The 27,446-nt window shown below is 37.9% G+C and overlaps 1 protein-coding gene across 6 annotated transcripts in view; it reads right to left on the reverse strand.

The window, feature by feature from the left end:
• Cr1l (complement C3b/C4b receptor 1 like) overlaps positions 1-18,180 on the reverse strand; it is a 67,439-nt gene extending 49,259 nt beyond the window's left edge. For 5 of the 6 annotated variants that reach the window (XM_052738104.1, XM_052738101.1, XM_052738103.1 and 2 more), the window contains exons 1-3: positions 17,763-18,180; positions 8,764-8,943; positions 7,642-7,741 (exon numbers count right to left, since the gene is read on the reverse strand). In XM_052738104.1, coding sequence (XP_052594064.1) covers positions 7,642-7,741; positions 8,764-8,943; positions 17,763-17,877 — 395 coding nt within the window. In that variant the 5' untranslated portion in view covers positions 17,878-18,180. The remainder of the gene's footprint in view (positions 1-7,641; positions 7,742-8,763; positions 8,944-17,762) is intronic. The other variant, XM_052738100.1, reaches the window with a different exon arrangement.
• Positions 18,181-27,446: the final 9,266 nt, after the last annotated feature.

The following is a 27,446-nucleotide window of genomic DNA, read 5'->3' on the forward strand; positions in this document are numbered from 1 at the left end:
AAATCCAAACTTTCCATTTTGATATATTAATAATGTTCAAGTTTTTCATGGTAAAAAATAAGTTTTTCCAATAGCAATCTCTGAAGTCTCCAGAAGGAAGATGGGGCCCCAACAACAACAACAACTCTACCCAGTCCAGAATGATGCCATGGTACTCATCATCATACTACACTTCTAGCCAGAATTTCAGACAGTCTTACCCATTACTCTGAGACTTGCTGCAAAATCTACAATTAGTCTAACTGAGACCTAACTATCTGAGCTTTCTTACAGTACCCAACAGAGATACCATCACCCCCTAAACAGCAGGAAGCAATTCTAAGAAAACAACGCCCTTTCTCTCAAAGGTTTCATATTTATCAGGGTTATGGATGATGGTTATAGGGTTGGGGGTGGAAGAAAATATTAGACTCAGCATTCTCCTTAAGAAAAGAAAAAGTGTTCCCCCCCCAAAAAAAAGGAAAGAAAAGAAAAAGTGGAATGGATAGGTATAAGATATTATGGTAGATTATTGTATATACTAGTAAACAAATTTAGTAAAGTAGCAGCCTTAGATAATCTGCACTGTTATGGATTCTTATATGTTGATACAAATGTAAACTATTTTTATATTCCTGTTTAAGATAATTTGTATATTGATACAAATACAGAACTGTATTTGTTATAATGTACATATATTTCTACTCTTATTTGAAATATTTGTATATTGATACAAATGTAAATTTATATCTGTCATACTGTACGTATGTTCTACCTCTGTTTAGGATATTTTGTATATTGATATATATTTAGGATTATTGTCATATTGCATATAGCACTATACATTCCTACCTCTGTTAAAGATATTTTGTGTGTCACAATTTTGTCCTTTTACCATACATTTGCTTACAGACTGTTTACCTTGTTTACATGAAACCTTAGTCCTTAGGTTATTTAGATAGATAAGACTTATAGATTTATAGTCACCTATACTTGTCATCTCTATAGTTATGTTAGTTATGTTATCCAGATTTACAGATACATAGTTCAGATGGACAGGTAATTTTCAGACACTTCATGAACCTAGAGAATATGGCATTTAAATAACTTAGAATTCCGTTGATGTGAGACACAATTGCTCCTGGCAGCACCAATTTGATCCTGAAAGAATGTTGGGCTTCTAAGACATTTCCATTTGGAAGTTTGTCTTCTTGGCACAAAATGGTCTATTGGGCAAAGAACTGCCCTTGCCGCGACTGCTGACAGTACAAGTGCTGTCCTTCTGGACAAGCGGGACACAAGGAAAAGTGACTTCTGAAATCTGCCAAGACAGGGTAAGATGGTCTTTCAGAATTCCTGCTTCTAAAAATGATCTGTCAGATGCTCTAGACCTGTAGCCAATTTGAATGCACCAACAATGCTGAGAAACATTAGGTGACTGTCCAGGCTGCCAGCTGTCTCTGTCTACTCTTGCAAGATTCCCGAAAGTTGCTTGCATCCATCTTCCATTTCTCAGGTACCATTATGTTCTTTCTCAGGTCTTTAATGGGATTGAAGACTAGCAGTTATAGTTACAAGTTAGTATATATATATAATATCTTAGATAGAACATATTAAGTATTAGATTCAGGTTCTTTAGGATAGGACACCTTTTGGAATGCTCTTTGTAACATGCAATTTACCTATGCTCTAGACTTCTCTGGATTTTAGTATGTGTCTCTTGTTTGATATTGTTCGTGTTGGTTGTAGTTCCATCTTATCTAGGTCATTATCCCTTATTATTCCTGGACAATATTTGGTAATCATTCCTATTGTATATAGTCTTGTATTAGGTTAGAACCTTCTTATTTAGACAAAAGGGGGAGATGTAGTGGGTAGCCGTTCCAGCTTTGATCTGGAAGGGCCACCCCCACTGAGGCTTCCATAACTGTCACGCCTACAAGGCGGAGCCGAGAGAGGACCCTTGAAGACGCGGGATCCAGATGTGCTGGCTCTCTTGGTTCCTGGACCCTGGATGCTGGAGGTAGACCAAGCAGAGTTTTCCAGACAACATCTCCTGACTGCACTACACCTTTCTAAGACCCTGTAACCTATCTCTTCACTTGTAAGTTACCCCACAAAATAAACCTCCCTTTTAAATACGTGGAGTTGCCTTAATATTTTAACCAATAATGATCTATCTGTTGTTGAAAGTGGAGTATTGAAGTCCTGTACTAATATGGTATTGCTTTCAATTTCATCCTTCAATTCTGTTAATATTTGCTTTACAAATTCATGTGCTCTGATGTGAATATGTATTTATAATTGTTCCATCCTTTTACTCAATTGACCATTTTACCATTCTATGGATAGAGTACATCTAGTTCCTCTGAGCTTAACATGACCATCACCAACAATTAATTGTTGTAATCTATAGGAGAACTTGGCCTGCAGAAATAAACAGAAAATATAGCTCATAGCTAGGTCAGCATGCATTTACAGAAGGAAAAGGAAGGGTCACAAGACCCTCAATTGAAATTACAGGTGCCATTCCCTCCTGCCCCAACTACATATAGTCATGAGGGTTACTAGGATTTAGAGGAGGCAGAATATAGACTGGAAGGTGGAATACTTCAGTAGTGTAGCTTTTCCTAAGTTATCCATGCCGAGGGTGGGACTTTTTGGCAATGAAGTTGCCTTTGTGACAATCATTCTCCTGCAAGTAATACTGATAAATACATTGATTCATCAAGCTGTACTTGAATAGAATCTTTTCTTTGATCTGTCATTGCCCTCTTTACCTGTGTGAATAGCTAGCTGTTTCTTTACTTCATCCAAGAAAAAGTTATACCTCCATGATATTGCCTATTGTGATAGTTTTTCACTTAGTTTGTCTAATAATTAATGATCACCCAGATTTATTCCACTTGACATTTTCACGGAGTATCATTTCCCTTCATTTGCTTTCATATTATGTGTCTTTAAAGCTATATCTTAAGTTTTTGTAGGAAGTTGCTTATTGTTGTATTTATTCAGCCACTGGGTTTTTTTTTAATAGAGCATATAACTAATTTTCTTTTCAAGCAAATTATTGATAGGTAAGGAATGGCATGTATTAATTTTGTTTTCTGATTGATTTCCAGTTTGTTTCCATTGTTTCTCACTTGTTTTCTTCCTTTGTAATTTGATGATCCACTGGTACTGGTTATGTTTGGTAACTTTATCTTTGTATATTTACTACAAGTAATCCTTGTGATTACTTCAAAGCTGACAAAAAGACCTTATAGTAATAATAATTTGAAGCTGATGGCATCTTAACTAAGGTGGTGTAAAGGAAGAAGGGGGAATAATGAAAGAGGAAGGGTTAAATAGGGTGGAGAATGAGAAGGTAGGGTAGAGGAAAGACTGTAGGGAGGGATAATTATCCTAGTCTGTGTCTCCACTGCTGTGATAGAACGCTGATCAAAAGCAACTAAGGTGAAAGAAAGGGTTTAATTGGCTTACACTTTCATGTCACAGCCCAGCACTGAGAGAAGCCAGGGTAGGGACCCAACCAGGACTGCTGTGGGATGGTCTGTATGACAAACAGCATGTGAAGATGCCAGTAAGCCACGAGCCACGTGGCAAGGTATAGATTTATAGAAATGGATTAATTTAAGCTGTAAGAACAGTTAGCAAGAAGCCTGCCACGGCCATACAGTTTGTAACCAATATAAGTCTCTGTGCTTACTTGGTCAGGTCTGAGTAGCTGTGGGACTGGGAGGTGAGAGAGATTTGTCCTGACTGTGGGCCAGGCAGGAAAACTCTAGCTACACAGGACCTGCAGTCAGGAAAGCAGAGACCACAGAGGAGTGCTGTGTACTGGCTCACTCTCTTGTTCATACTCAGTCAACTTTCCTATAAAATTAAGGACTACCTGCCCAGGGATGGCACCATCCATAGTGGGCTGGACCCTCCACATCAACCATCAAGCAAGACAATACCCTACACACATGTCCACAGGTAGGTCTAATGGAGGCAATTCCTCAACTGAGATTCCTTCTTCCCAGGTGTCTCTAGTTTGTGTAAGGCTGACAAAAACTAACCAACATAATTACACTAAAGACCTTTGAAAAAGTCATATAGAAACCTACTACTATAGAAGTTTCTTAAAATACATATGTATATAAAAGAAGCTTAAATGGCATTACCATATTACCTGGTGACAAGCCTCTTACAGATACCACAGTATATTAAATAAAAAGCCCACAATATCAGGTATAGGCTGCCTCTTCTTGAGTTGTCAATCAGTGGAGTCCCATAGATGCCCCCTCAAACATAACAGGCTATTACCATTGCTCTTGGTGACTTTTCAGGACTTGTTGGTAAGACCCTATTGCTGAAGTAACCACACACTTGAGTCACAGAACATGAAGAAACCTGGAAGCTTCATCCCTATTGGCTGGCTTTCACAGTACTTGAATGTTCTAGGTACCCTACTATGTGTAAAAAGTCATCAACTGTCTTACCCAACTATAAACTCTGCAAGCAACAATAATCACTGGAATGGCAAGATATGCCTGGTCATGCAATACTGACACAAATATTAAAAATAATACCACTGATTGGATCTAAGGCCTGCTACACATAGGAATTCATACCTGGTACTGTTACCTGTACCAAACATCAGAGGTTGGCTAGTTCATGCCCTAGAGGAGACTCTAATAGTATTCTTTTGCCAAATAATCACAGTAATAAACTGCATTCTAAGGTCTTATCTTTACACCCATAGATTCCACTGGACAATGTCCAGAGAATAAGGAAGTATAGGGTGGTCAGCTTTAAAAAGGACACCTAGAACATATATTCTACACCCGAGGCTCAGGGATCAGCATAGAAAGAAGGGCAAAAGGATTCTAAGAGCCAGAGATAGTAGTTGACTGCTAAAGAACAGTGTTTTCTGGCCATGACAGGGACACTGCACACATGAACTCACAGCAGCTGTGACTGTGTGCATAAGACCTGCACAAGATCAAGCCTGCCAAAATCCCAGCATGGATGGGGAAGGAGCTCATGAAGTCCCAAACCTAGCTGAGGAGCTGTTGGCAATTGATGGCTGCTGTGGGAAGGAGAGTAAATTTTCTTCAAGGAGGTAGTCCCCGATAAATTACCTATGCTTCAGTAGATGGTCTTATACCCTGTGAATAGGCAGCACTAAGTGGTTTCAGTGGGTCACAATACTCTAATGGGATCTATAAATTGGTTTGTTGTTAGAGTCTTCAGACATATTGGTCTGTTGTCTACTTCAGAAATGTATGGGAACTTCCATTTCTTTGCAATTTTGTCAACTCTTCCTACTGTCTTCCCTTTAGAAATATTTTCATAGGTGAGACAGTATCGCAACATGGTTATAAGTTACATTCTGATGACCATATGGAGTAAATATATTTTTCGTATAGTCCATTTGTGCATTTTCTTTCGAGAAATGTTTAATCCTTTGCTTGTTTTATGCTTTGTTTTGTTTTGAGAGAGGGTCTCATTATGTACACCTAGCTGGCTTGGAACTCACTATTCAAACCAGACTGGCCTTGAATCCACAGATTTATTTGTTTTTTATAATTATGTGTACATGTGGTTTTGTGTGTGTACATGCAGTTCCAGTGAAGGCCTGAGCGTGTATCAGTCAGTTCAATGGAGAACAGCCAGATGAGATGCTAGGAACTGACTATACACTAAACAATTGGGTCATCTCTTCAGGCCCTCCTTTGCCTATTTTAAAATTATTTGTCCTTTCACTGGAGTTATAAGAACTCAGCCGGGCGGTAGTGGCACATGCCTTTAATCCCAGCACTCCAGAAGCAGAGGCAGGCGGATCTCTGTGAGTTCGAGGCCAGCCTGGGCTACAGAGCGAGTTTCAGGAAAGGCACAAAGCTACACAGAGAAACCCTGTCTCAAAAACCAAAAAAAAAAAAAAAAAAAAAAAACCCTCATATATTATGGAAAAATCTTTATAAATTCTATGCTTTAGAAATATTTTTTTCTATTTGTGTTGTCTCAAAAGTGTTCTTTGAAAAGCATGTTTTAAAATTTTTGAATCCCTAAATAGCATTTTTATTTGACGCTTATTAAGAACACAGATTTGGAACAAAGATTTATCACAGATAAATCTTTATAAATTCTATGCTTTAGAAATATTTTTTCTATTTGTGTTGTCTCAAAAGTGTTCTTTGAAAAGCATATGTTTTAAAATTTTTGAATCCCTAAATATCACTTTTATTTGACTCTTATTAAGAACACAGATTTAACATTCGGAATAAGGTTAAGGCAATACTCTTACTCTGTGTTGAATAATGAGGAGTGCTAACATCAGCAACACCATACTTGGTAGGACTTCATGCCAGACATGTTCAAAGAGTAATTTCTGTGGTTAAATTGTGTTCCCTAAGTGATATTCTGATCCTATAAACTCCTATTCCTGTCAATGTGACAGTATTTTGAAACAGTGCCTTTGCAAATATAATCAAGTTAAATTTAGGGTCTTTAGAATGGTTCTTAATCCAAATAAATGGTATCACTATAAAAAAGAGAGAACATTGAATATAAATACACACAGAACAACAAATAGAAACAGACACAGAGAATAAGCAGTGATATAGATAGACAGAAATTAGAGTTGTGTTCTACAAACCTAGGAAGGCCTAGAGCTTCCAGAAGCTGGAAGAGATAAGGAAGTTCCCTCACCTAAAGACATCAGAGGGAGCAGCATCCTGCCAACACCTTATTTTGGACTTCCAGACTCAGAACAGAACTCTAACAATTTCTCTCATTTAAAAACACACTGGTAGTCATTTAGCAACCTTAGCAAACTAATAAAAGCTGTGAATTTAAGACCTGTTCTTACTCAGAGCTCCCTAGGCTTCTCTTCTAGAAACATTCATGCAGGATTTCAGAAGTCTGTGTGATTAGACTGCACCATCTCACCCAGTGAGTGCCTCACTTTCTATTTATGTTGCCATAGTTAGGAACACCCCCATAAGGCTCCTAGATAAAAGGCTTAGTCTCCCAGGCTATAATCTTATTGGGATGTGGTGAAATCTTTAAGAGGTGAGCCTTAAGGGACAAAGTTAGCTCACCAGCTGTATGCCTTTGGAGAGGATACTGAGACCTTATCCTCTTTTTGCCTTTCTTTTCTTTGTGTCAACCATAAGGTGAATGGTTTACCATGTTTACCATGTTACTGCTGTAATGGACCATGCCACCATAGACCAAATCAAGAGAGTCAAGTGAACATGAACTGAGATTTCTTTAACTATGAATTAAAACATACCTTCCTCCTTTTAATTAGCTCAATTATTTTGTTATAATAATGGAAAGCTGAAAACATGTGCTGTCTTGATTATTCGGCAGGGATAACATATCTTTCCAACCTAATCATGTAAAATTTTTGTACATTTCAATCAAGAATTAAGCACTTACACTCAAACCTTGTAAGGCTAGGCAACATTCTGATGGTGTGGATTCACTGTAGAGCACTTACCTAGCATGTTTAAAGACTTGAGTACAACCTCTAGCACAAAACAAATCAAAACACAACCAAAAACCAAATCAGGAGGTAACAGATTAGATGTCTTTCCTGAGACCTGCTGAGAAGGTAGTACTACTGTTCCAGAAGTCTTGAATGAAGAGATGTTGTTGCCAACTCACCCTGGATTACAAGTATAATTAATACTGGATCCAAACCGAATGTCTGTGTGTACATGTACTATGCCATTCTGAGGATCTTTAGGAGTTTCACATGATTTACCTGTGAGAAAGAAACAGAATTTTGGAACCAAGTAAAGTAAACTAAACTTTCCTTAGTTTATGAAGTTCTAACCTGATTGTAACTTACTCTAGAGAGCATACATAATTGTAATATTTCACAGATTTTTGCCACTTTGAGGAAACTTAATCAGACCCTATTTTCCAAAAGAACTCCCATCCAAGTTCCTTCTTATTTTCACATGATGACTCCCCAAAACATGTTTACTTCATTTATTACCAAAGCATTCTTCTGAATGTTCCAATTCACAGACCTCAGAGTCTAGGATTTTTTCATCTCTTAGTTTTAAATACACTTTTCTTTGCTTCAGAATCACTAATTACTTAGTGACACTTGTTCAAAGTTGGACACACTAAGTGAAATATCCTGAGGATATTTTCCCTCAATCATGCCTGGTGATGGTCATTATTATTAAATTTATTAACAATTGAGAAGACAGAAGCACAAAGTAAAAAGATATGACCTACAAGAATGATTCAATGTACCATACACCTTAGATAATATTATTAATGGCATGTGTCATAATTTTAAAATCCAGACAAACTGAAGCAGACTCTACTATTTGTCACAAAGTATCTACGGTTTGTCAGCTTCCTCTGCTGTGGGATGGTCTGTATGTCAAATTGCTCTGATTGGTCAATAAATAAAACACTGATTGGCCATTGGCCAGGCAGGAAGTATAGGCGGGACTAACAGAGAGGAGAAAGAAGAGAACAGGAAGGCGAGGGGAAAGACTGCCAGCCACCGCCATGACAAGCAGCATGTGAAGATGCTGGTAAGCCATGAGCAACGTGGCAAGGTATAGATTTATGGAAATGGATTAATTTAAGCTGTAAGAACAGTTAGCAAGAAGCCTGCCACGGCCATACAGTTTGTAAGCAATATAAGCCTCTGTGTTTACTTGGTTGGGTCTGAGCGGCTGTGGGACTGGCGGGTGTGAGAGATTTGTCTTGACTATGGGCCAGGCAGGAAAACTCTAGCTACATTCCTCTGCAGTTACTCACGAATACACATATCTTCAGCACTTGTCCAGTCTGAGTTTTGTTGGCAGATGATGGAGAACTGCCTCTTGAAATATCCTGGGCGGCATTCATACATCAAAGATGTTTCAATGGGAAAACTGGATTCATCAGTTTTATTTATACGGCTGGCAAATGAAAACCATGGTGGGTCTGTGCACTGGCCTGGAGAATGAGACCACAGCAACATTACTTTTAACAGAAGAACTTCTAGTCCACCTTTTCTTTCTCTCCAATATATTTCATAGATGTGATCAAAGAAGGAAAATAATAATAGTAGTAAAAGGAATGATTTCTTTAATGGTTATTTTTATAATAAGCTTTTAAAATAACTTTACTTAGCATCTATGATTAAAGTCTCTGCTTTAAGAACATTTTTTTTCAGATTTATTCAGTATTCATTCAAAAACTGAAACTGTATTTCATTTTCTGAATGTATTTTCTGATACATGTTTTTATTTCACTTCTAGACACTGTTATCTTCCCTTAAGGCTTAGCAGAATTAACTTAATTACCAGTTAGTGTCAAAGTAATCAATAATTATCTGTTGGGAAAAAAATCACCTTAATTTAACTTCAGAAATATTACATTTTTGTTATGATTTCTTTTCCTTCTCATACTCTCAATTAATTAACTCAAGTACAAGGGGTGGATTAAGGCATACAAAAAATTTGAGCAACGTACTTCTAGCTATTTTTTAAAATGATTGCATCTTATTTTGCATATGGTCAGCTTTAGTATGTATGCTAGTTTAAAATTATTTTATATATTTCCTCATTTTCGTGGGTCTGCTTGTTCTATTAGTTGCTAAAAAGTCATGTTCAAATATTCTATTTGATTATATACTTGTTGATTTCTTTTCATTCTCCCTACCTTTTTATACTGTATGATTAGAACATGCAAATTTAAACATATATTTCATGAAAGATTAACCTTTATGATAATAAAATATCTCTAATTTGATTGTGTGTGTGTGTGTGTGTGTGTGTATGTGTGTGTGTGTGTGTATGTGTGTGTGTGTAATGTGTTTCTGTACTTGGTGTGAATACAAATATTCATGATTTTGCATTGTGTGGTTGCATGATCATATACGTGTGTGTGTGTGTGTGTGTGTGTGCACATGGAAGCCTGAGATGCTGCTGAAAATCATCCTCTATCAACTCTTCCAATTTTCTCATTGAAGCAGGGTCTTTCAATGAAACTCAGACCTTGTTGATGTGCCTAGTCTTGCTGGCCAATTACTCTGGTGATCCCCTTTGTATACCTTCAGAGACTGCCACACTCACCCAGCATCAACATGAGTTTTTGGGGATCATGAGTTCTCAACCTTGTACAAGTACTTTAACTGCTATCTCCCCTACCCTGTATCAATGATTTTAAATATAAACACATAATATTTATTAAAAGACACTACTATCATAATGCCATTTAACAAGCTTTACATTGGTTTGTTTTGACATGGTGTTTTCCATCCTTTTATATTCACCTGCCCTGTCTTGAAATATGTGTCTTATTCCTTTTGTTTGTATTACTGTTTTACTGTTGAGTCATTATGACAGACTTTTCAAACTTAGGCTACAATGTCTTTAGAGTCTCAGCAATTTTTAATGACAGTCTAAAAGAATATATAACAGTTCCATTTATTAAATAAGTATGTTTAAACAATACAGGTCCATATCACAATTATGCAAAGAGTTTTGAGGCCTTATGTAAAGTCTCAAAACTTGGATTCAAACTGAAACCTCCCATTTCATTTTTTGCTCCACATTAATTTTCATGTGGTACTCTTTTCATAGCAACTGCTAAAATCCAAGTTTACAAAACTCTGGCCTACTATAATCCATCTCTGGAGCCAGAAGCTACTCTGGATTAGTTCTTGTAGTGCATACAGTAACTGAAAGAAATCAAGAATTGTTGTTTTCATTGCAATTTTAAAATCTTCCCATGCTAGTGAGTCTTTCTCAACTTGACACAAACTAGAATTACCTGGGAAAAGGGAACCTCAATTTAGAAACTGCCTCTATAAGACTGGCCTGTTTACATGCCTGTGGGGACATTTTCTTAATTAATGATTGACTTAGGAGGGCCCAGCTCACTGTGTGTGATGCCGTTCCTGGGCAGGTGAACCTGTGTTGTAGGGGAACAAGCTAGTAAGTAGCATTCCTTTGTGATGTCTGCTTCCAGTCCCTTGAGATCCCTGAGTTTTGGCCTGGGCATCCTTCCCTCAGTGATGAACTATAATCTGTGAACCAAATAAACCTATTTTTCTCCCATAGTGTGTTTGGTTACTGTGTTTATCATAGCAACAGAAAAGCAAACATTTTCAAAGTACTCCTGTGAGTCTGCCATGGCTCCCATGCTCCCTTAACACATAGTTTCAGATATTTGGTCACATGACAACTTCTTTAAATAGGAACTGATTATTAATATTTAATAAAATTAAGGTTAAATCTACCATCTTACTGTTTTTGTCTTTAGTGGTTTTATTCTTTAGTTTTGATTAGTGATTACATTTGTTATTGTTACTTACTTTTATTACACTTTTGTTTTTCTTTCAAAAATAACATGATCTCAATATATAAACATCTACTAACAACAATATAATTTCCCCAACGAGAATCACAGAAATGCTGACTCCATCTACTTCCAACCTTTGTTCTATTACTATCAAACATCTAAATAGGATGTGTATTTTAAACCACTGCTAACCATCTTCAGTACTGATAATGTATGCTGTTTGCTGAATGTCAGTTACTTGCTACTAGGCTGGATGCTAAAGGCAATTGACTCCCTTGTGTGGCTGAACTGCTATCTATGGTTTGGATGTAAATGTCCATCACTGTCACTCTTGGATTGCAGTGGTTTGGGCTGTATTGGGAGGTGGTGGAATCTTTGGGATATGGGGCCAACCTGGAAGTGTGGGACAGTAAGGGCATGACTTTCAATGATATATCTACTTTGGGGTCAGGCCAGTGCTCTGTTTCCTGTTCTGCTACCAAGCAAGAAGCCACCTGCTATAGTCTCCCACTGCTGCAGATGGAGGGGTTCCATTTGCCATGCCTTCACAACCAGCATGGACTGAACACTCTGAAAACATAATAAGTTTATTCTCCTTTAAATTGTTTATGTTAGTTATTTTGTCATAGTGGCTAGAAAAGTAATACACTAAGTAACTACTTCCCAAAGATACCCATGTTCTAATCCCTAGAGTATGTGAGCATGATATTTCATGATAAAGTGGCTGTGTAGGTATTACTAAACCTTTTAAGATCTGCCAATTACCCTGGATTTTCTGGATTAACACTAAATGTATTCACAGTAGTCCTTTGGTAAGAGGTTTGCAAAGATGGAAGGATATTTGAATATGCAAAGTTGCTAGCTTTGAAGTAGAGGAAATAGCCATGAGCCATGAGATATAGGCAGCATCTGGAAGCTGGAAAGAGTGAGGAAACTCATTTTCCTCTGTGGCCTACAGAGCAACATAGTGATCCAGACTTGGGAATCCAGAATTAACTATAAAAGAACACATTTCTTTTGTTTAAGACCATAAAGTTCAGGGAATTTGTTTAGGTATCAGATGAAACTGGAAAGACATAGTATTGAAAATAATAGATTCAGAGAGACCTGGACTTTGGAACCTAATATCCTTCCATTTCCTGCTTTGATGTCGTGGGCAAACTGCTTAATATGTCAGAGTCTCTGCTTCATCTTCTTGAAGAAGATGACATTATTTACTTAGTAGGCTTCCTAAGAGTATCAAAGGAAATGTATGTAAAACGTTTACTAGTATCACTCACACAGAGGGGTGCTGGTAAGTTGTAATTGTTATTCATATAAAAGAGAAAATAGTATCAGATTACAGTATGCAGCTAAATTGGGCATATGTAACTATTTCCAAGAGTTTATTTTCTGTCAAAATTTGTAGGAAATGAGCCTATTTTGTCAGGAAAGCCCTGGAACACCTCTGCAACTGATGATTTCAGAGATATTCTGAATGACACATCCCACATTCAGCCTGGGATTTATTGTTTATATCTCATAAATTCTTATCATGGTTCCTAAGCATAAATCAACAGACGTAAGAATTCCTAAGGCTGATTTTTTTATCCTATTGACAATAGTTATTAGAATGGGGACCAACTCTGGATTTTATATTAAAGTAGAAGATTTACTTCAAAAAAGCTGATGTTCCTAATTTTTCTCCAATATTAGAATGGTTTTGGCTGTCCCACACACTCCACTGAACCATAGGTGTTCCGTTCTGTGTTTTCACATGTATGTTTCATCACCTTCAACTTGACTTCCTACAAGGCTCCAGCTTCCTACATCTCTGTTTCCTCCAGACATGCATTCACTCTCTATCTCTAAACACATCCTAGGTGGGGTCTTTTTATTTCTCTCTAGTTTTCATTCTTCCTCCACATCTCAGCTTACATATCACTTGCCTGACCTCCTGAGAAATATGAAAATTAAACCACCTGTTCTTACTTTACCCATTATCCTTTTTACTATTATATCAATAATATTATTATAATTTCTGATTTTTAAATATGCATGCTTTTGATAGGATTTCTTTCAATGGCTATCAGAGATAATGTGAAGGTAAGAGACCAAATATCCTTTGTTCCTCTAAATAAATACCTGGCCCAGAGCTTAGCACCCAATTACAAACAGTAGATGTATTTTGCTGCCATGAGCAAATAAATGATATACTGCAAAATAAGTACCATCAAGGGTCCAGACAGACTATATCCCAAAGAGCCCTCATTTGCAGAGTCTTGGTTAGAGTTCATATATTTTTAAATTTCAAAGTTATATCACTTTGAGAACTACTATATCACAGGAAAAACAAATCAAAAAATGTACTAAGTGAAAAAAAAAAATAATTCCCACAAAAACCTCTGTGATATCCCAGGCAAGGGAATCAATCCCAAGTGCAGCGTACAGTTAAAAGTAAAACAAACAAATAAAAAGGCAAGAGAAGCTGATCATCATAGCAAAGCTTCCAGGGAGAGGCTGGAAAGAGTTCTAAAGCAATACAGAAATTTGCTGGAACTATTCTTAGAGAGTTGTTTCTTTCTTTTAATTATCTACACTTATTGGAGTTGTATTTCAAATACTATACGTAATAATAACAATATTTATTTGTATAAAAGACCAAGTGAAAAGGTACATATGAACCTTCAACAGAGAAAGGTCATCTAGTTTCCTTTGCCTCCTGTTACCAATCCCTCAAATTATGGTTTTTTCTATGATAGGTACGTTAACAGGCACATCATAAAGTCAAAACTTTCATCATTCAAGTTATTTTTATGCCTCCATTAAGACATAATGCATAGAGTTGATGAGCATTTAAAGCACGTGAATTTATGACTTGATATATATGTATGTATGCATGATGAAACTCTTACTGAAATAAAGACAAGCATTTTCCTCATGCTCCAAGTTCCTTTGTCCTTATAATCCATCGGTTTGCTTCCTCTGGGTATTTCCAACCTGTGTTTTCTAAGTACAAAGACTTAACTTTTTAGAATGACTTGTAATTATCATACAAATGTCAGTCTTTGCTTTCTCATGGTCTAGCTTTACAAAGTGTAATTACTTTGAGATTCACCTTGGTTACATGTATTTCATGGCTGATAAATATTCAGTTAGATAAATAAATATGTCAAAATTTAACTGAAGGACATTTTAGTTGTTTCCACTTATTGCCTATAACCAATAATGCAGTGATGAAGGAGCTGGAGAGATGGTTCAGCAGTTAAGAGCTCTTTCTGGTTTTCCAGAAGACCCAGGTTCAATTTCCAGCACCCACATGGCAGCTAACATTCTTCTGTGACTCCAGTCTCAGGAAATCCAATGCTTTCTTCTGGCCTCTGTAGGCACTGAATGCATATGGTACACAGACATACATGTAGGCAAACACTAATACACACTAATATAGGTAAATAAAAATAAAGAAAATCTAAAAACAACAAAACAAACTCAGCTATAAAAATTAAGGTAGATGTCTGTTGGGCACAGATTTTTATTTCTCTTAAGGAAAAACCTGGGAGTAAAATGCCAAGTCACATGAGAGGAATTTTTTTGCTACAATGCTGAGCCACTTTCCAAGAGTAGTGTCTTATCTGCCAGTAAACAGCACATAACAAATTTAACTACTTTACTTATTGCTAACAATTGATATGGTGAGCCTTCTTACTTTTAACTGTTCTCATGTATGAATATTGTTATCTTACTGTATTTTTTTTGTCCTGAATGACATAACCTCCTTTCAAATGGTCCATTTAAGGCATTGACTGACTCATCCTGAGTCATCAAGACTATGAATTCATGACCACTTCCATGACTTTGCTGGAGAGTATGAGTTGTCAACCTGAGCTACATTCTGGTCTACATACTTTACTCTTCAGTGAAGAGATTCTGTGAAGATTTTGCTTAACCAATTTTATCAGTAAAAATAAAGATCTCAAAATTTAAAAAAAATAAACTTATAAATGTGGTATGCATAGACATTTAAAAGGATACCATACAAATGGAATAAGATTTTATTTTATTTATTATTATTATTTTTACTATTATTGTATTACTAATATTATCTTGTTTTTTTCAAGAGGTTTCTCGGTGTAGCCCTGGCTGTCCTGAAACTCACTCTGCAGACCAGGCAGGCTCGAAACTCATAGAGATCCCCCTATCTCAGCCTTTGAGGACTGAGATGAAAGGTGTGCGTCACCATCACCTCTCTTAGAATAAGAATTTTAAATACTTAAATAGACATAATGATTTAATATCATTAGTTAACACTGAGTGACAAAATATTATCACAGATTCTGTTAATAGGAGTGTATATAAAGCTGTATTTCAACTAGTATTCTTGATATTTTCTAGATTGTTGTCGATAATGGTTTTTATCTGACAGCATTTCTTCCTCTGAGTGCCTTTCACATACAACTTAGGTATGTGTGTATCCTTAGGCAAGATAAAGGGGTAGTCCGTGCAGGAATCTTGTTTCCTGGAATTACTCTTACCATAATCATCTTCAGTGAGTATTTCTGATGTGCGAGACATTTTGGAAGTTGCTTTTCTAAGTGAGGTTATTTTGGCTAACATTAGATAATATAAACCATAAATCACACATCTGAGAATATAGAAACTGAGATGCATTACGAAGTACAGGAAACAGACTCTAACTCCCTTTCTTTGTCTTCTCCATGCAGCAGAGTTAACAGAAATGATCCTACAGGAGTATCTTAGGGCATGCCAGAGTCCACCAACTCCAACAGTATACTAGTAAGACTTAACTACTGTGCCATTTATGTGTATATTTATTATATGTATATTTACTGCCTTGAATGTGGTTTATTTCAACGAATGGTCTGTATGAGCCTGAGATAAAGGTATATTCTACTGTTGTGAGAGGATTCCACACTTGCGAGTAATACTGGTGTTGCTGAGTTCTGCTGTGTCCTTACTGTTTTTCTGCCTGATACATCTGTCTATTTCTGGTGGAGGGTTATTGAAGCTTCCAGCTCTAAGATGGGTTTATTTATTGCTGCCCACAAGTCTGCCCATTTTTGCTTTATACATTTTGATAATGCTGTCAGAGGCACACATGTGGATACTTGTTAATTGACTTGCTGGGTTCGAGGTCCTCAGCTGTAAGTAGCAGAGACTGGAAATCCAGAACCAATTTCTCTATGAGTATACATACCTTTGAGGTGAAGCTCTCCACCATACTTTGTTTAAATTACAAAGTGCTGTGGCCAATGGAAACATTCTAGTGGTATTCTCTTCATTTCAACTCTGTTAACTAAAGCACCCATGGCTTGAGTCACAGTTGAAGGTTACTGTGATAACCTTGGTTTCCTTTGCACATGATAATGCCTGTTTATAACTGGCAAAACTGCCCCAACATTTCAGCCAGAAGATGACAAAGTCACAAAATCCCTAAGCACTATAGGAGATTCCCAACGTTCTTGGTATACTTCTTTTCTAAAAATAGAATTTTATCATATATCTTCATCTGACCAGTTACTATGTGTGCCTAGGAAGATAAAAATTTAAGCACAACTTTTTGCAGAAATTTTGTTTTTTCTCTACTCTCAGAAAATTAGGTTCTGTTAATATAAATAATCTGTCTAGCGCAAAAGCTTAAACCTCCAGTTGAGCAAAAACACAAGACTGTCATTTCAAATGTCAATGAGTCTAAACAATGCAGAAAGGGAAGTCTTTCTGTAAGAAAGTTCTTACTGAAGAGGAAGGAAGGGAACTTAGAACTTCCATAGGGGGTAAAATGGACACTCTATTTTGTGCTTAACCATCACTAAAGTGTAATATGTAAGTTCTACAATCTTTTACTTGCAAATATTTCGTTGCACCCTGGGACTTCTTTGCCCTTCAAATCCTAACCTAGGGTGGGAATGTGAGTATCTTCCTTAAAGTGGGAACTCAAGTGAGTAGATGAGGTTTGGGGGCAGAAAATAAAGTATACAGTCCCTCGGTTTGTTTGTCTAGGCCTTCAGAGCAAATGCATGAATAACGGCTCCAGGATAGAAATAAATTAAGCAGCAGGACTTGGGTTAGACACTTGACACTAATTAAATAGCAACATCACGAAAGACCTCAGTATTTCCATTCACAGATGAGGAAACACGCAGGCATATTTACTTTTCTCACAACCAAATTCTAGGATTAGAAATTGCGTCTCGCAGGTTTACACAAAGTCCCCCCTCCCCTGGGACCCCCTACACCTCTTTCTTTCACTACAATTTGCTCTACACTCAGTACAGACAGCAGGTGGGAGACCAAGCGTTCCTAACCGCTGAGTACAATCTGGGTTGAGAGTTCCGCACTTAACCACGGGAAAGGAGCGCTGAGCACCCCCAAGGGAACCCAGACCAGCGCTGGGGTCTGCACTGCGCCCATTTACCATGGGTTTTGGTGCACTGCACATCCCTGCCTCCCCGCGCCTCCCTATGGCTCACCTAAAGTAGATGGCGCCAAGGACAGCAGCAGGACCGCCAGCTGGACTCTGCCTCGGCAGAAAGCTACAAGGCGTCCCACAGTGCCCAGAAGCTCTGAGATCCGAGAAACCTTCATTTTCTTCACACGGGTTTCAAGCGCTGTAGAACCGCAGAGCAGAGAAGGCAACCCCGCCCAGGGTGCGGGAAATGGCGCCGAGTTCCGGAATAAAGGTTTTGACCACAGCTTCCCCTTGTTGGGCGGGGTCTTGTTTACGACTTGTTCCTGGGATTTCTGTGGAATTTCTCCTGGGAGATCGCTTCAGGGATGCAGGCACAGAACTAAAAACCTAGCAAGTCAGTTCCAGGATGTTCTCTTCGTATGAACTTTGGTTCCAAAGAAAACAAAGCATTATGGGAACGCGGGTTGAATATAACCCGGCCTTGCCGCAACCCCCCTCCCCGCCTTTTTTTTCTTTCAGAAATCGAAAGGGTGGAGCCTAATCAAGGGTGAGCCAGCAGTTGCAGGCCCTGTGTAGTATACAGTAAGAACTTACCTCCTTGTGATGAATTCAGATGTAACTTGCCACAGAAACAAAAATTAAAGCAATGAGCTAACCAGATATAAAATTTATACATATATGGACGCAAAACCCACAATTCTCATCTTAAAGGGAATAAGAGTTTATTCTGGAGTCATTTTGATTGAGCATGTCCCTGGAACAATCATTTAGGTTACCCCCAATTCCATGTCCCAACGTGGAAGCAGTTCCACAAAGTTTTTATGGTTTTACAGAGCAGAGAAAGTCTTAAATCAAGTTTAAAATACATTGGTGAGTACATCAGAGAAGGGAGTATATTAATGTGCTTTCCCGTAGGCTCAAGATGCTATCTGATGGCACCCTTATTATCTTTTGGGTTGGTAGAAGCTAGTTGCCTGCTAAGTTAATAGATTCTAAAAGATTAGTTATTGTTTGCTTGCTTGCTTTGGGTTTTTTGTTTGTTTGTTTTGTTTAATCTATTGTTGCAAATGTTAGTTCTGACACAGGGGGCAAAGAATGGCTATTTCAGAAGTACAAAACAAGATAAGGTAATTAACCTCTGGACTTCAACATTGCAATCCCTCTACAATATTGAAATTATAATTAGCCAATCAGTCTCTGCAAACACAGATACCTTTCAGGAGTTTTCTTTCACAGTCAGATGCAGTTTCTTTTCAGAAGATTTTGTTCACAAATATAATGTCAATGCTCTTCAGCTTACATTAAGTAATGCAGTAATGAATGGGGAAGATCAGGCCTTGCCATCATCCAAGTGAGATTTCATGACAGGTGAACAATTAATAAGATCCCAGAAATGGATTTAACAGGCTTTGCACTGGATTTCAGTTCCTTTCTTAATAATGATGATGAGGAAAGGAAAGGAAGAAAAAGAAGGAAGGGAGGGAGGGAGGAAGGAAGGAAGGAGAAATCAAGAAATAGCCCCCTAATTAGAGAGGATGGTGGTACTTATTGAAATAACAAATATAGAAGGCCAAGTTTAGGAAACAGGATTAAGAATTCAAAGATTACAAGATAGAGCATGTGAACAAAAATGTCCACATTCTGTTTCCAGAACCTGTGGTACTTTGTATGGCAGAAAGACTTTGCTGATTAAATTAAACCAAGAATGTTGAAATGGGGAGGTAATCCTGACTATCAAGATGGGTTTGACAAGCCCAAGGATCCTTATAAGAAGGAGGTACTAGATCAGAGATGGAGAATATTTAGAACAGAGATCAGAGTTACTGCCTCCAGAGAGCAAATGCCAGCAGTCTCTATAAGGTAGAAGAAATAAACAGATTCTCCTCTGGAGCTTTCAGATGGAACCAGTCCTGGCAGTGCTTTGGATTGAGTACTGTAAGACTTACTTAGAATTTAAGTTATTCTCAAAAGAGAATGGAAGAAGAAGATATAGTGCAGTTAAGTGGATTCAGTTCCTCAACTTCCTTACACCGAATGCTATCAGAGCAGGCTCCTCACTCCCACATGGTTTGGGGCTTCCCTCTTAGCACCTGCTTTCTTCCCTCAGTCCTTGATGGGTTTAGCTCCTGGCTGACATTCACTTCCACCAATGCTCCTCTTATGTTAGTCCTCACCGACTTCAAAGGTCATAGAAATGTTTTTGTTTTGTTTTGTTTCTTCACATACTTGGCCTCATAGTTTCTTATCTTTGCCCACTCTACTATGCCACCAATGCCCATAGAATATCCCGGAGCTGTCACTGTAACTGTATCCTCTCCATAAGCTCAACTATTCCACTTAACTACAAGTCCTACCTTTCTAGTTCACCCCCAGTGTCTTGTCTCTCACAATCTGTATCTCACAGTACCTATAAATCCATAGGCCTGCCACAACTGGTCTCTTGCTAAGTTAGATTTGTGCTCCATTGTAAGAGTCACCATTTTGCATACACCTTCACTTACAGTATTTATTGGACAAAACCAACATAAAATTCAATTCTCTATTATTTTGCCTACATTACTATAAAACTGAATGTGACTAGAAGAAAATAATTGATGATGACTAGTCTTACTTTAATGACAACTCATTTCATTTAAATGTTTGTGTTAGGGTGACAACAAAGGCCCATTAAGGGACAACTCTTTCTGGTCAAGAAAATATAATACCTGGCCTGGATGGACACCTCATATTCCAGTTGGGCAAAGTCAACCACCTTGCCAAGAGACCAACTCTAGGAACATGGGCTCACCTTAAGCCATGCTAAAGAGATAGGTAGAATAATCACCTTAATGAGATACTTTGCCTTTTCTTCCCCAAATTCCCACCCCCTACTGTAGTCTTTTGCAGCTATGCTGCTTTCTAAGTCACCGACATTTCTGAAACACACAGAAAAGGGTAGCTTCATCTTTCTTTCTTCTTCTCCTTTTTCTTTTCTTTCTTTTTTCTTTTGTTTCTACATCTTTCCCTTTTTATTCATTTGCTTTTATGTGTATGGGTGTTTTTTGCCTGTATGCCTGTATGCGTGTCTGTGTGTGCACTACTTGTGTGCAGTGCCCACAGGGCCAGAGGAGGGATTCAGATCTTCAATTGGAGTTACAGAAAGTTGTTAGCGTCATGTGAGTGCTGGAAATTGAAGTCCTCTGGTGCCAAAAGATCCGGCTTTTGGCAGGTTAAAGAAATTGGAAAAGAGATGTGGAGTCATAGAGGGCACACACACACACACACACACACACACACACACACACACACACAGACCTTTTCTGAGGGGCAAAGCTTAATTTTTCCTTTTATTCTGCTACTTGTTATATACTTTATTTTTCTCTTATTCCCTTTATACCATCCAAGACAAAAGCTTTTATGTAAGAAGGAAATCACCTTACAACCACAAGTTACATATTTTCCAAAAACAATTAAAATCTTTATATGAGCCAGGCGGTGGTGGCGCATGTCTTTAATCCCAGCACTTGGGAGGCAGAGGCAGGCGGATCTCTGTGAGTTCGAGGCCAGCCTGGGCTACAAAGTGAGTTCCAGGAAAGGCGCAAAGCTACACAGAGAAACTGTCTTGAAAAACCAAAACAAACAAGCAAAAAAATCTTTATGCAAGGAGAAATCCCATTATGATCACAAGTTACATGTTTTCCTTAGAAGCCCATAAGTACTTAAATATTTTCCTGTGTATTAATTTCCCCACCATAACATCTTCACCCCAAAGCAGTGATTTCTTTCTTACTGATTAATAAATTTTTTTTCCTGTGTTTTCAAGACAGGATTTCTCTGTGTAACAGCCCTGGCTGTCCTAGAACTGGCTGTGTAGACCAGGCTGGCCTCGAACTTGCAGAGATCCTCTGGCTTCTGCTTGCCAAATGCTGGGATTAAATGCTGGTACCATCACAATTAATAAAAGTTTAAGCAAGGCAAGTATATTTCAGTAAGCTCCTTTTGAGCTGCAGGCAGCTGTTTGCGGTTTCAATGTAGCAGATTTTCATCTTATTTCTACTCTACAAAAAGTTTAGACAAGTGGTCAGCTAACCACGTATTTTTCTTCACACATAATAGGGTAATTTAATTTACTTTCACAAATTTGGTTTTTCAAGGTGCATACCAAAATCTGTGGTTAATTCTGTAAGCTACTTGACCAAGGAACTCAGGCCTAACCTTGAGTATAGGGACATAATTGCTTTTTTTGATCATCAGCCTGTTTTTCACAGACAGAATCCATGGGACTATAATGCATGAAATTTCCATGTTCTTATTTTCCATCCTCTGCAAATCTCATATCTAACAGAGGGGAAGATGACTTCTAGCCTATTTTATCCTTTCTTTTTTTTTTTTTTTTTTTGTATCTCTTATTGGAGCAACTGGAAAGCAACCTAAATCATTTCCCTAATCATCTTTACTGTCTTAACCACTTATATCTCTTAGACTAACTCAGAAAGTTCAGTTAAATCATTGATTCAAGTAAGCATCATTGCTCTTATAAAAGTCATCTTCATTGTGATCTGCAAGTAAATTGCATGTTGAAGAGTGGGATTTTTCCATGAAATAATCACACTATACTAGATACAGTGGGATCCTTTCACATAGAAATCACACCATGCCTAAAAAAAACCAGGAACACAGCAGTAGCAAGCAGGTGAAGGCACAGCAGAAGAAGGGGCATTCTGGGAACAATGCTCCTGGAACCTTGCCTTTCCAGGATTTACTCATCATAGCTTTGTTATCTGGTGGGTTGTATTCCATAAGTTCCATTGCTGACTGCAGTTCTTCTGACATGGACACCAGTACTCTGGAAGGAGCAGCCAGTACTTCCCCCAGTAAGCCATCTTGAAGCATCTAGCCCACTGGCACATGGCACTGGCAGGCCTTGCCCTTCTCTCCCATTCCCTCTGCTTTGCTAAAAACTGCTAGGTTACATTCCTAAAGCTACTCACCTAGGACTATTCTCTTATTTGGCCACTTCCTCCTCCTGAGGCTGACTACCAAAGTCCAGCAATCAACAGCACCCTGTAGTTCACCTAAAGAACATGCCCAGTTAAAATTAAACACCTCATCCTAACACAGAGTATCCCATTTTATCTTTATAAGCCAACATTTGCCCATGTGCCACATCTGTCTCCCCTGTATTCAGAGGCAGTCCTCTGTCCCTACAGGACAAATATCCCTGTCACCTTTCCCTTGTTCCTTTCCCTTCTTCCCTTGTCCCCTATCTCCTTTACCACCTCATCCTAGCCCATTCTAACACAGACCTCCCCATTTTCTCCTCTTAAAAATTATACCTGCAAAGTCATTTGCTGCTGTTTTTCTGCCTGAGTCAGCAAGCATCCACTTTAACTTTTCTTTCCTGCTTAATAAAGAATCTCTCTGTGACAACAAGTGTTTGGGTGTGGTTTGTGCCTAATCTGGGATCTGGGAGGGAGCCCCTGCTGTTCAGGAGTCCCCATCACATCTCTCCAGCCCTCTTTCCACCTCTTTTTTAAGCATACTTCTCCTAACCCTTCAGGCTTCCCAAACACTGTGATTTACTCTTTTCCTAGAGTCTTCCTTCCCACCATGTGACTGCCTGCCACCACATGGCTGACCTCCATGCTGCTTTAACTCCAGTGGCATGGACTTTTTTCTTCTCTTCTCCAATTTCCTTCCCTGAGCAACTGCTGAGGTTTACAGCTCACAGGCCCTGGTGTTTTGCTGTGGGATGTTCTGTATGTCAAATGTGTTGCTCTGACTGGTTAATAAATAAAACACTGATTGGCCAGTAGCCAGGCAGGAAGTATAGGTGGGACATGCAGAGAAGAGAATTCGGGAAAGTAGAAGGCTGAGTCAAGAGACACTGCCAGCCATTGCCATGACAAGGAAGATGTAAAGTACCGGTAAGCCACAAGCCATGTGGCAAAGTATAGATTAATAGAAATGGGTTAATTTAAGATATAAGAACAGTTAACAAGAAGCCTTAGCCATTAGGCCAAACAGTTTAAATAATATAAGTGTCTGTGTGTTTATTTTATAAGTGGGCTGTCGAACTGCTGGGGCTTGGCAGGACCCGGGGAGGAAACTCCAGCTACAGTGTTTTTTTGTGAAAGTCTAGTAAAATTGTCATTGTGCTTCTGTTTTATTCCATTCTTAAATTATTTTTAAATGTGGGGGACCATCCCCAACTTTTACAACCAGGGTATTTTTTAGCAGGGGGAAGTGAGGAATGTTTAGATAGAAAGAGATACCTAGACAGAAACACAGGATAGCTTCGGGAGGCCTGGGTCAAAACCCACTAGCTCAGAACTTTATTTAAAGGGCTTTTTATAAAAATGCCAAGGGGAGGGGAAAAAGACCTCCCCCTTGCTAGATACAGCCAAATGTAGACTCTTCCAAATATCTGATATCCAGGCCTGTGGCCCATCATCCTCTTGTGCAGTCCTGGTGGGTAAAGTCACTAGGAAACCTAGGTGGGATCCAATAATTAATGAAACTAAGAACTCAAAGAGGAAACCTCAATTTCCCCAGTATTATTTGGTGATCACTGTTATGTTTATCTAAGCTGTTCTATTACCAATAAAGACTCAGGAGTCAGATATTAGGGTGAAAACCTGATAGATCAAAAAAGTGGCGGAGCAGTGATCATTTGACCATCTCTCCACACTTCCCAGATCAAAGAGACAGTGAAATCACTAAATCCCTCTCTATTCCTTCCTGTACATCTTCTCTATCCATATTCCTGGCTTCTCTATGGCTAATTCTGGTCAACTAGTCACTGACTCTGTTTCCTGATTCAAATTTAACTCTATTAACACAGTCTTGGGGTGTCACAGAGTGACAAATATCCCACGATATTTTCCCCTTTTTGTCTAAATAAAAAGGAAAGGTTATAACTCTAACATAGTAAAACTATATACAGTAAGAACAATTATCAGGTAAGAATTACATTCACAATGTCCAGTCCATTTATATTTGTCAAGTTTGGAGAAAATACTCTATATCTATCTTATCTCGGTGAGGCCAAAGTTTTATTCCTAAACCTCTTTCTATCAGAACTTGTATTACCAACTTAAAATTATCTTTTTAGATGTTAAAAGATTTTCTTTGATAAACAACTTAAGCTTTTATGTCTCTCAGCCTTTATAAACTTTACATCACTCTTGTAAGTTTCTTTTCTGAATTTGGTAACAAAGAAAATGATATAACTATCTAGTCTTCAGTCCACATCAGAGGCCCAAGAAAGATAAACTATTACCTGAGTAAACAGGAAGTGCAGAGCAAACAACTTCCAAAACTATATAAATGACAGAGCCATCTGACTGCCTGGACAGTCACCTAAAGTTCCTCTGCAACAATGGGGCATCCATCTTAAAACTATGGGCATAGAATATCTGACAGACTTTTCTGTGAAGTAGCAATTTTGTTCTAACTTTTCTTGGTAAAGTTCGGCAATCACCTTTTGTGTCCTGCTTATCCAATTTGGACAGCATACAGTCAACAGTCAAGGCAAGGGCAGTTTCTTGCCCAGTGGCTAACCTTGTCACAGTGAAATTGAATTCCATATGAAGGTTCTTCCATTCCCATCATCTTCTCTGGAGTAGAGTGGTGCTGCCAGGAGCAGATATGTCTCAATGTCATGAAAAGCCTTATGTTATTAATACATCTTAAATGTCATATTCTGTGGTTCTCTGAACTGTTTGAAAACCACCTATTTATCTACAATATATGTTTGACCTTGAAAGCATACCTTACTACAAGTTTGATTGTTATAGATGACTATTAACCTGCATTTAATTATTCTAAATATTTTGTAATAATAGCATTCAAGGACTAGAACTTCACATTTTTAAAGGAGCTGCATAGGTACAATATCTTATATTTGTACCAATATACAAAAATATCTTAAACAAGAGTAGAAACATATGTATAGTATGTTATAACAAAATAACCTTAAATTTGTGTCAAAATACAAAAATGTATACCAATGTCAGATATTTGAGATTAGTAGCTGCTTTTTAGTTTAGATTTAATAATGTACCTTTTATCCTATCATTCCTATATCTCCCCTTTTTCTTTTCAGAAAGAGATCCATGAATCTAACTTCTTTTGCTTAGTTTTTCCCATGACCATGTCCAATAATAATTTGCAACCAACCCCCCTAAATGATGACAAACACCTATAACCCACTGAATGAACAAAATCCACACACCCCACCCACCTTTTGGGAATGTGGATGTCATCTTCTTAAAATTACTTCCTGTTTTCTGAGAGTGATGACATCTTTAAGGGACCCTAAGAAAATTGAGCTAATGGTTTATTCCTGGGAAAGGTAGCTGTTGTCTGGTCTCATTGTGATAGGAAAATGCAGAGCTTATCTGAAGTCCTGGCTGGAGTAGTCTATGAGGCTGGACTATCTTAGCTAACTGCTTTTATGTTGTCCTGAGCAGTTTGCAGCCCAAAGTGTTTGTCAATTTAATGGTGTTATCACAGTCCAGTTGGATTGGTCATTGCAGGGCCCCATCATCTTCTTGAAGACCTCAAATGTTACTGGCAGATATTGTCATAGTTCACTGGAGAAAGCTTAAACATTTCCAATGTCATATGCAGCAGGTATCTAAGAAGTTAAAGGACCACAATCTGTTGAATACATCTCGGGCACACAAACTTAATTCCTAGTTACCTGCTTCAGACTCAAACCCAAAAACATGTACAGGAAGCTAGATGAAGCTTACTTCTGGAATCAATTAGTACTCTATATGATCACCAATATCATAACAGAAAGTTTATGTATAGAGTGAAGTTATGAATTTTTGAGATAATACTTATACCTTAAGAAAAGTTTTTGTTTTTGTTTTAAAATTTTTTTCAAGTCAGGGTTTCTCTGTGTTGTTTTGGTGCCTGTCTTGGATCTTGCTCTGTAGGCCAGGCTGGCATCAAAGTCACAGAGAATCACCCAGCTCTGTTTCCCGAGTGCTGGGATTGAAGTCGTGTACCACCACCACCTGGGTCTTAAAAAAAGTTTTAAAGAATCAAATGGAAAGCAAAGGATTATGAAATTAGTGGCAACAGACTATTCCCTTAATTTTGGTTTTTCTTCTGTCCCATACCAAGTAGCTCTTCTGAACTGAGACATAGATTTTAGATTTTTTTTTTTATGACGCATGGATTTAGAGAAAGAGAGAGCCATGATCAAAGCCAGATTTAATTTTTAATTGAGTTGGGACCATAAAAAGACCACTTGCCTTATATGTCTGTAGAGAATAGTAGAAACAAACATTTGGGAAGATTTATGAAGATCTACCCTGTTGGAGAGGTATTATACAATTAGGCCAATTTACTCTTTTCCTTGGGATATTTTCTTTTGATGATTTGTCCTCTTCTTCTGATGTCTCATTTTTCAGTGGTCTTCAGATTCCTTAGTTGGATGCTTTTATTCACCTGGAAAGACAAAACAAAACTCTGCCCCAACCCTAACTTTGGGGAGTTCCTTTTTTGGCAGATTATATATTTCTTAAGGCAAAATTTTTTTTGGCAACATAAAAAGTATTATCATATATATATATATATATATACACATACATACATATATATACATATATATATATTTCATACCTGTCAACTGAAAGGCATTTTTTAGTCTTATAAGTTAGTTTGGATAGTATGACCACACTGTTTGATAACTATCCCCCCTCCTAATCAAGAGATCTCTCCTGTTCAAATCTAATCTTTATCAATCTTG

Source organism: Peromyscus californicus, unplaced genomic scaffold (genome assembly GCF_007827085.1).
Source record: "Peromyscus californicus insignis strain IS unplaced genomic scaffold, ASM782708v3 Scaffold_14__1_contigs__length_90479793_seg_2, whole genome shotgun sequence".
Classification (NCBI taxonomy): Eukaryota; Metazoa; Chordata; class Mammalia; order Rodentia; family Cricetidae; genus Peromyscus; species Peromyscus californicus.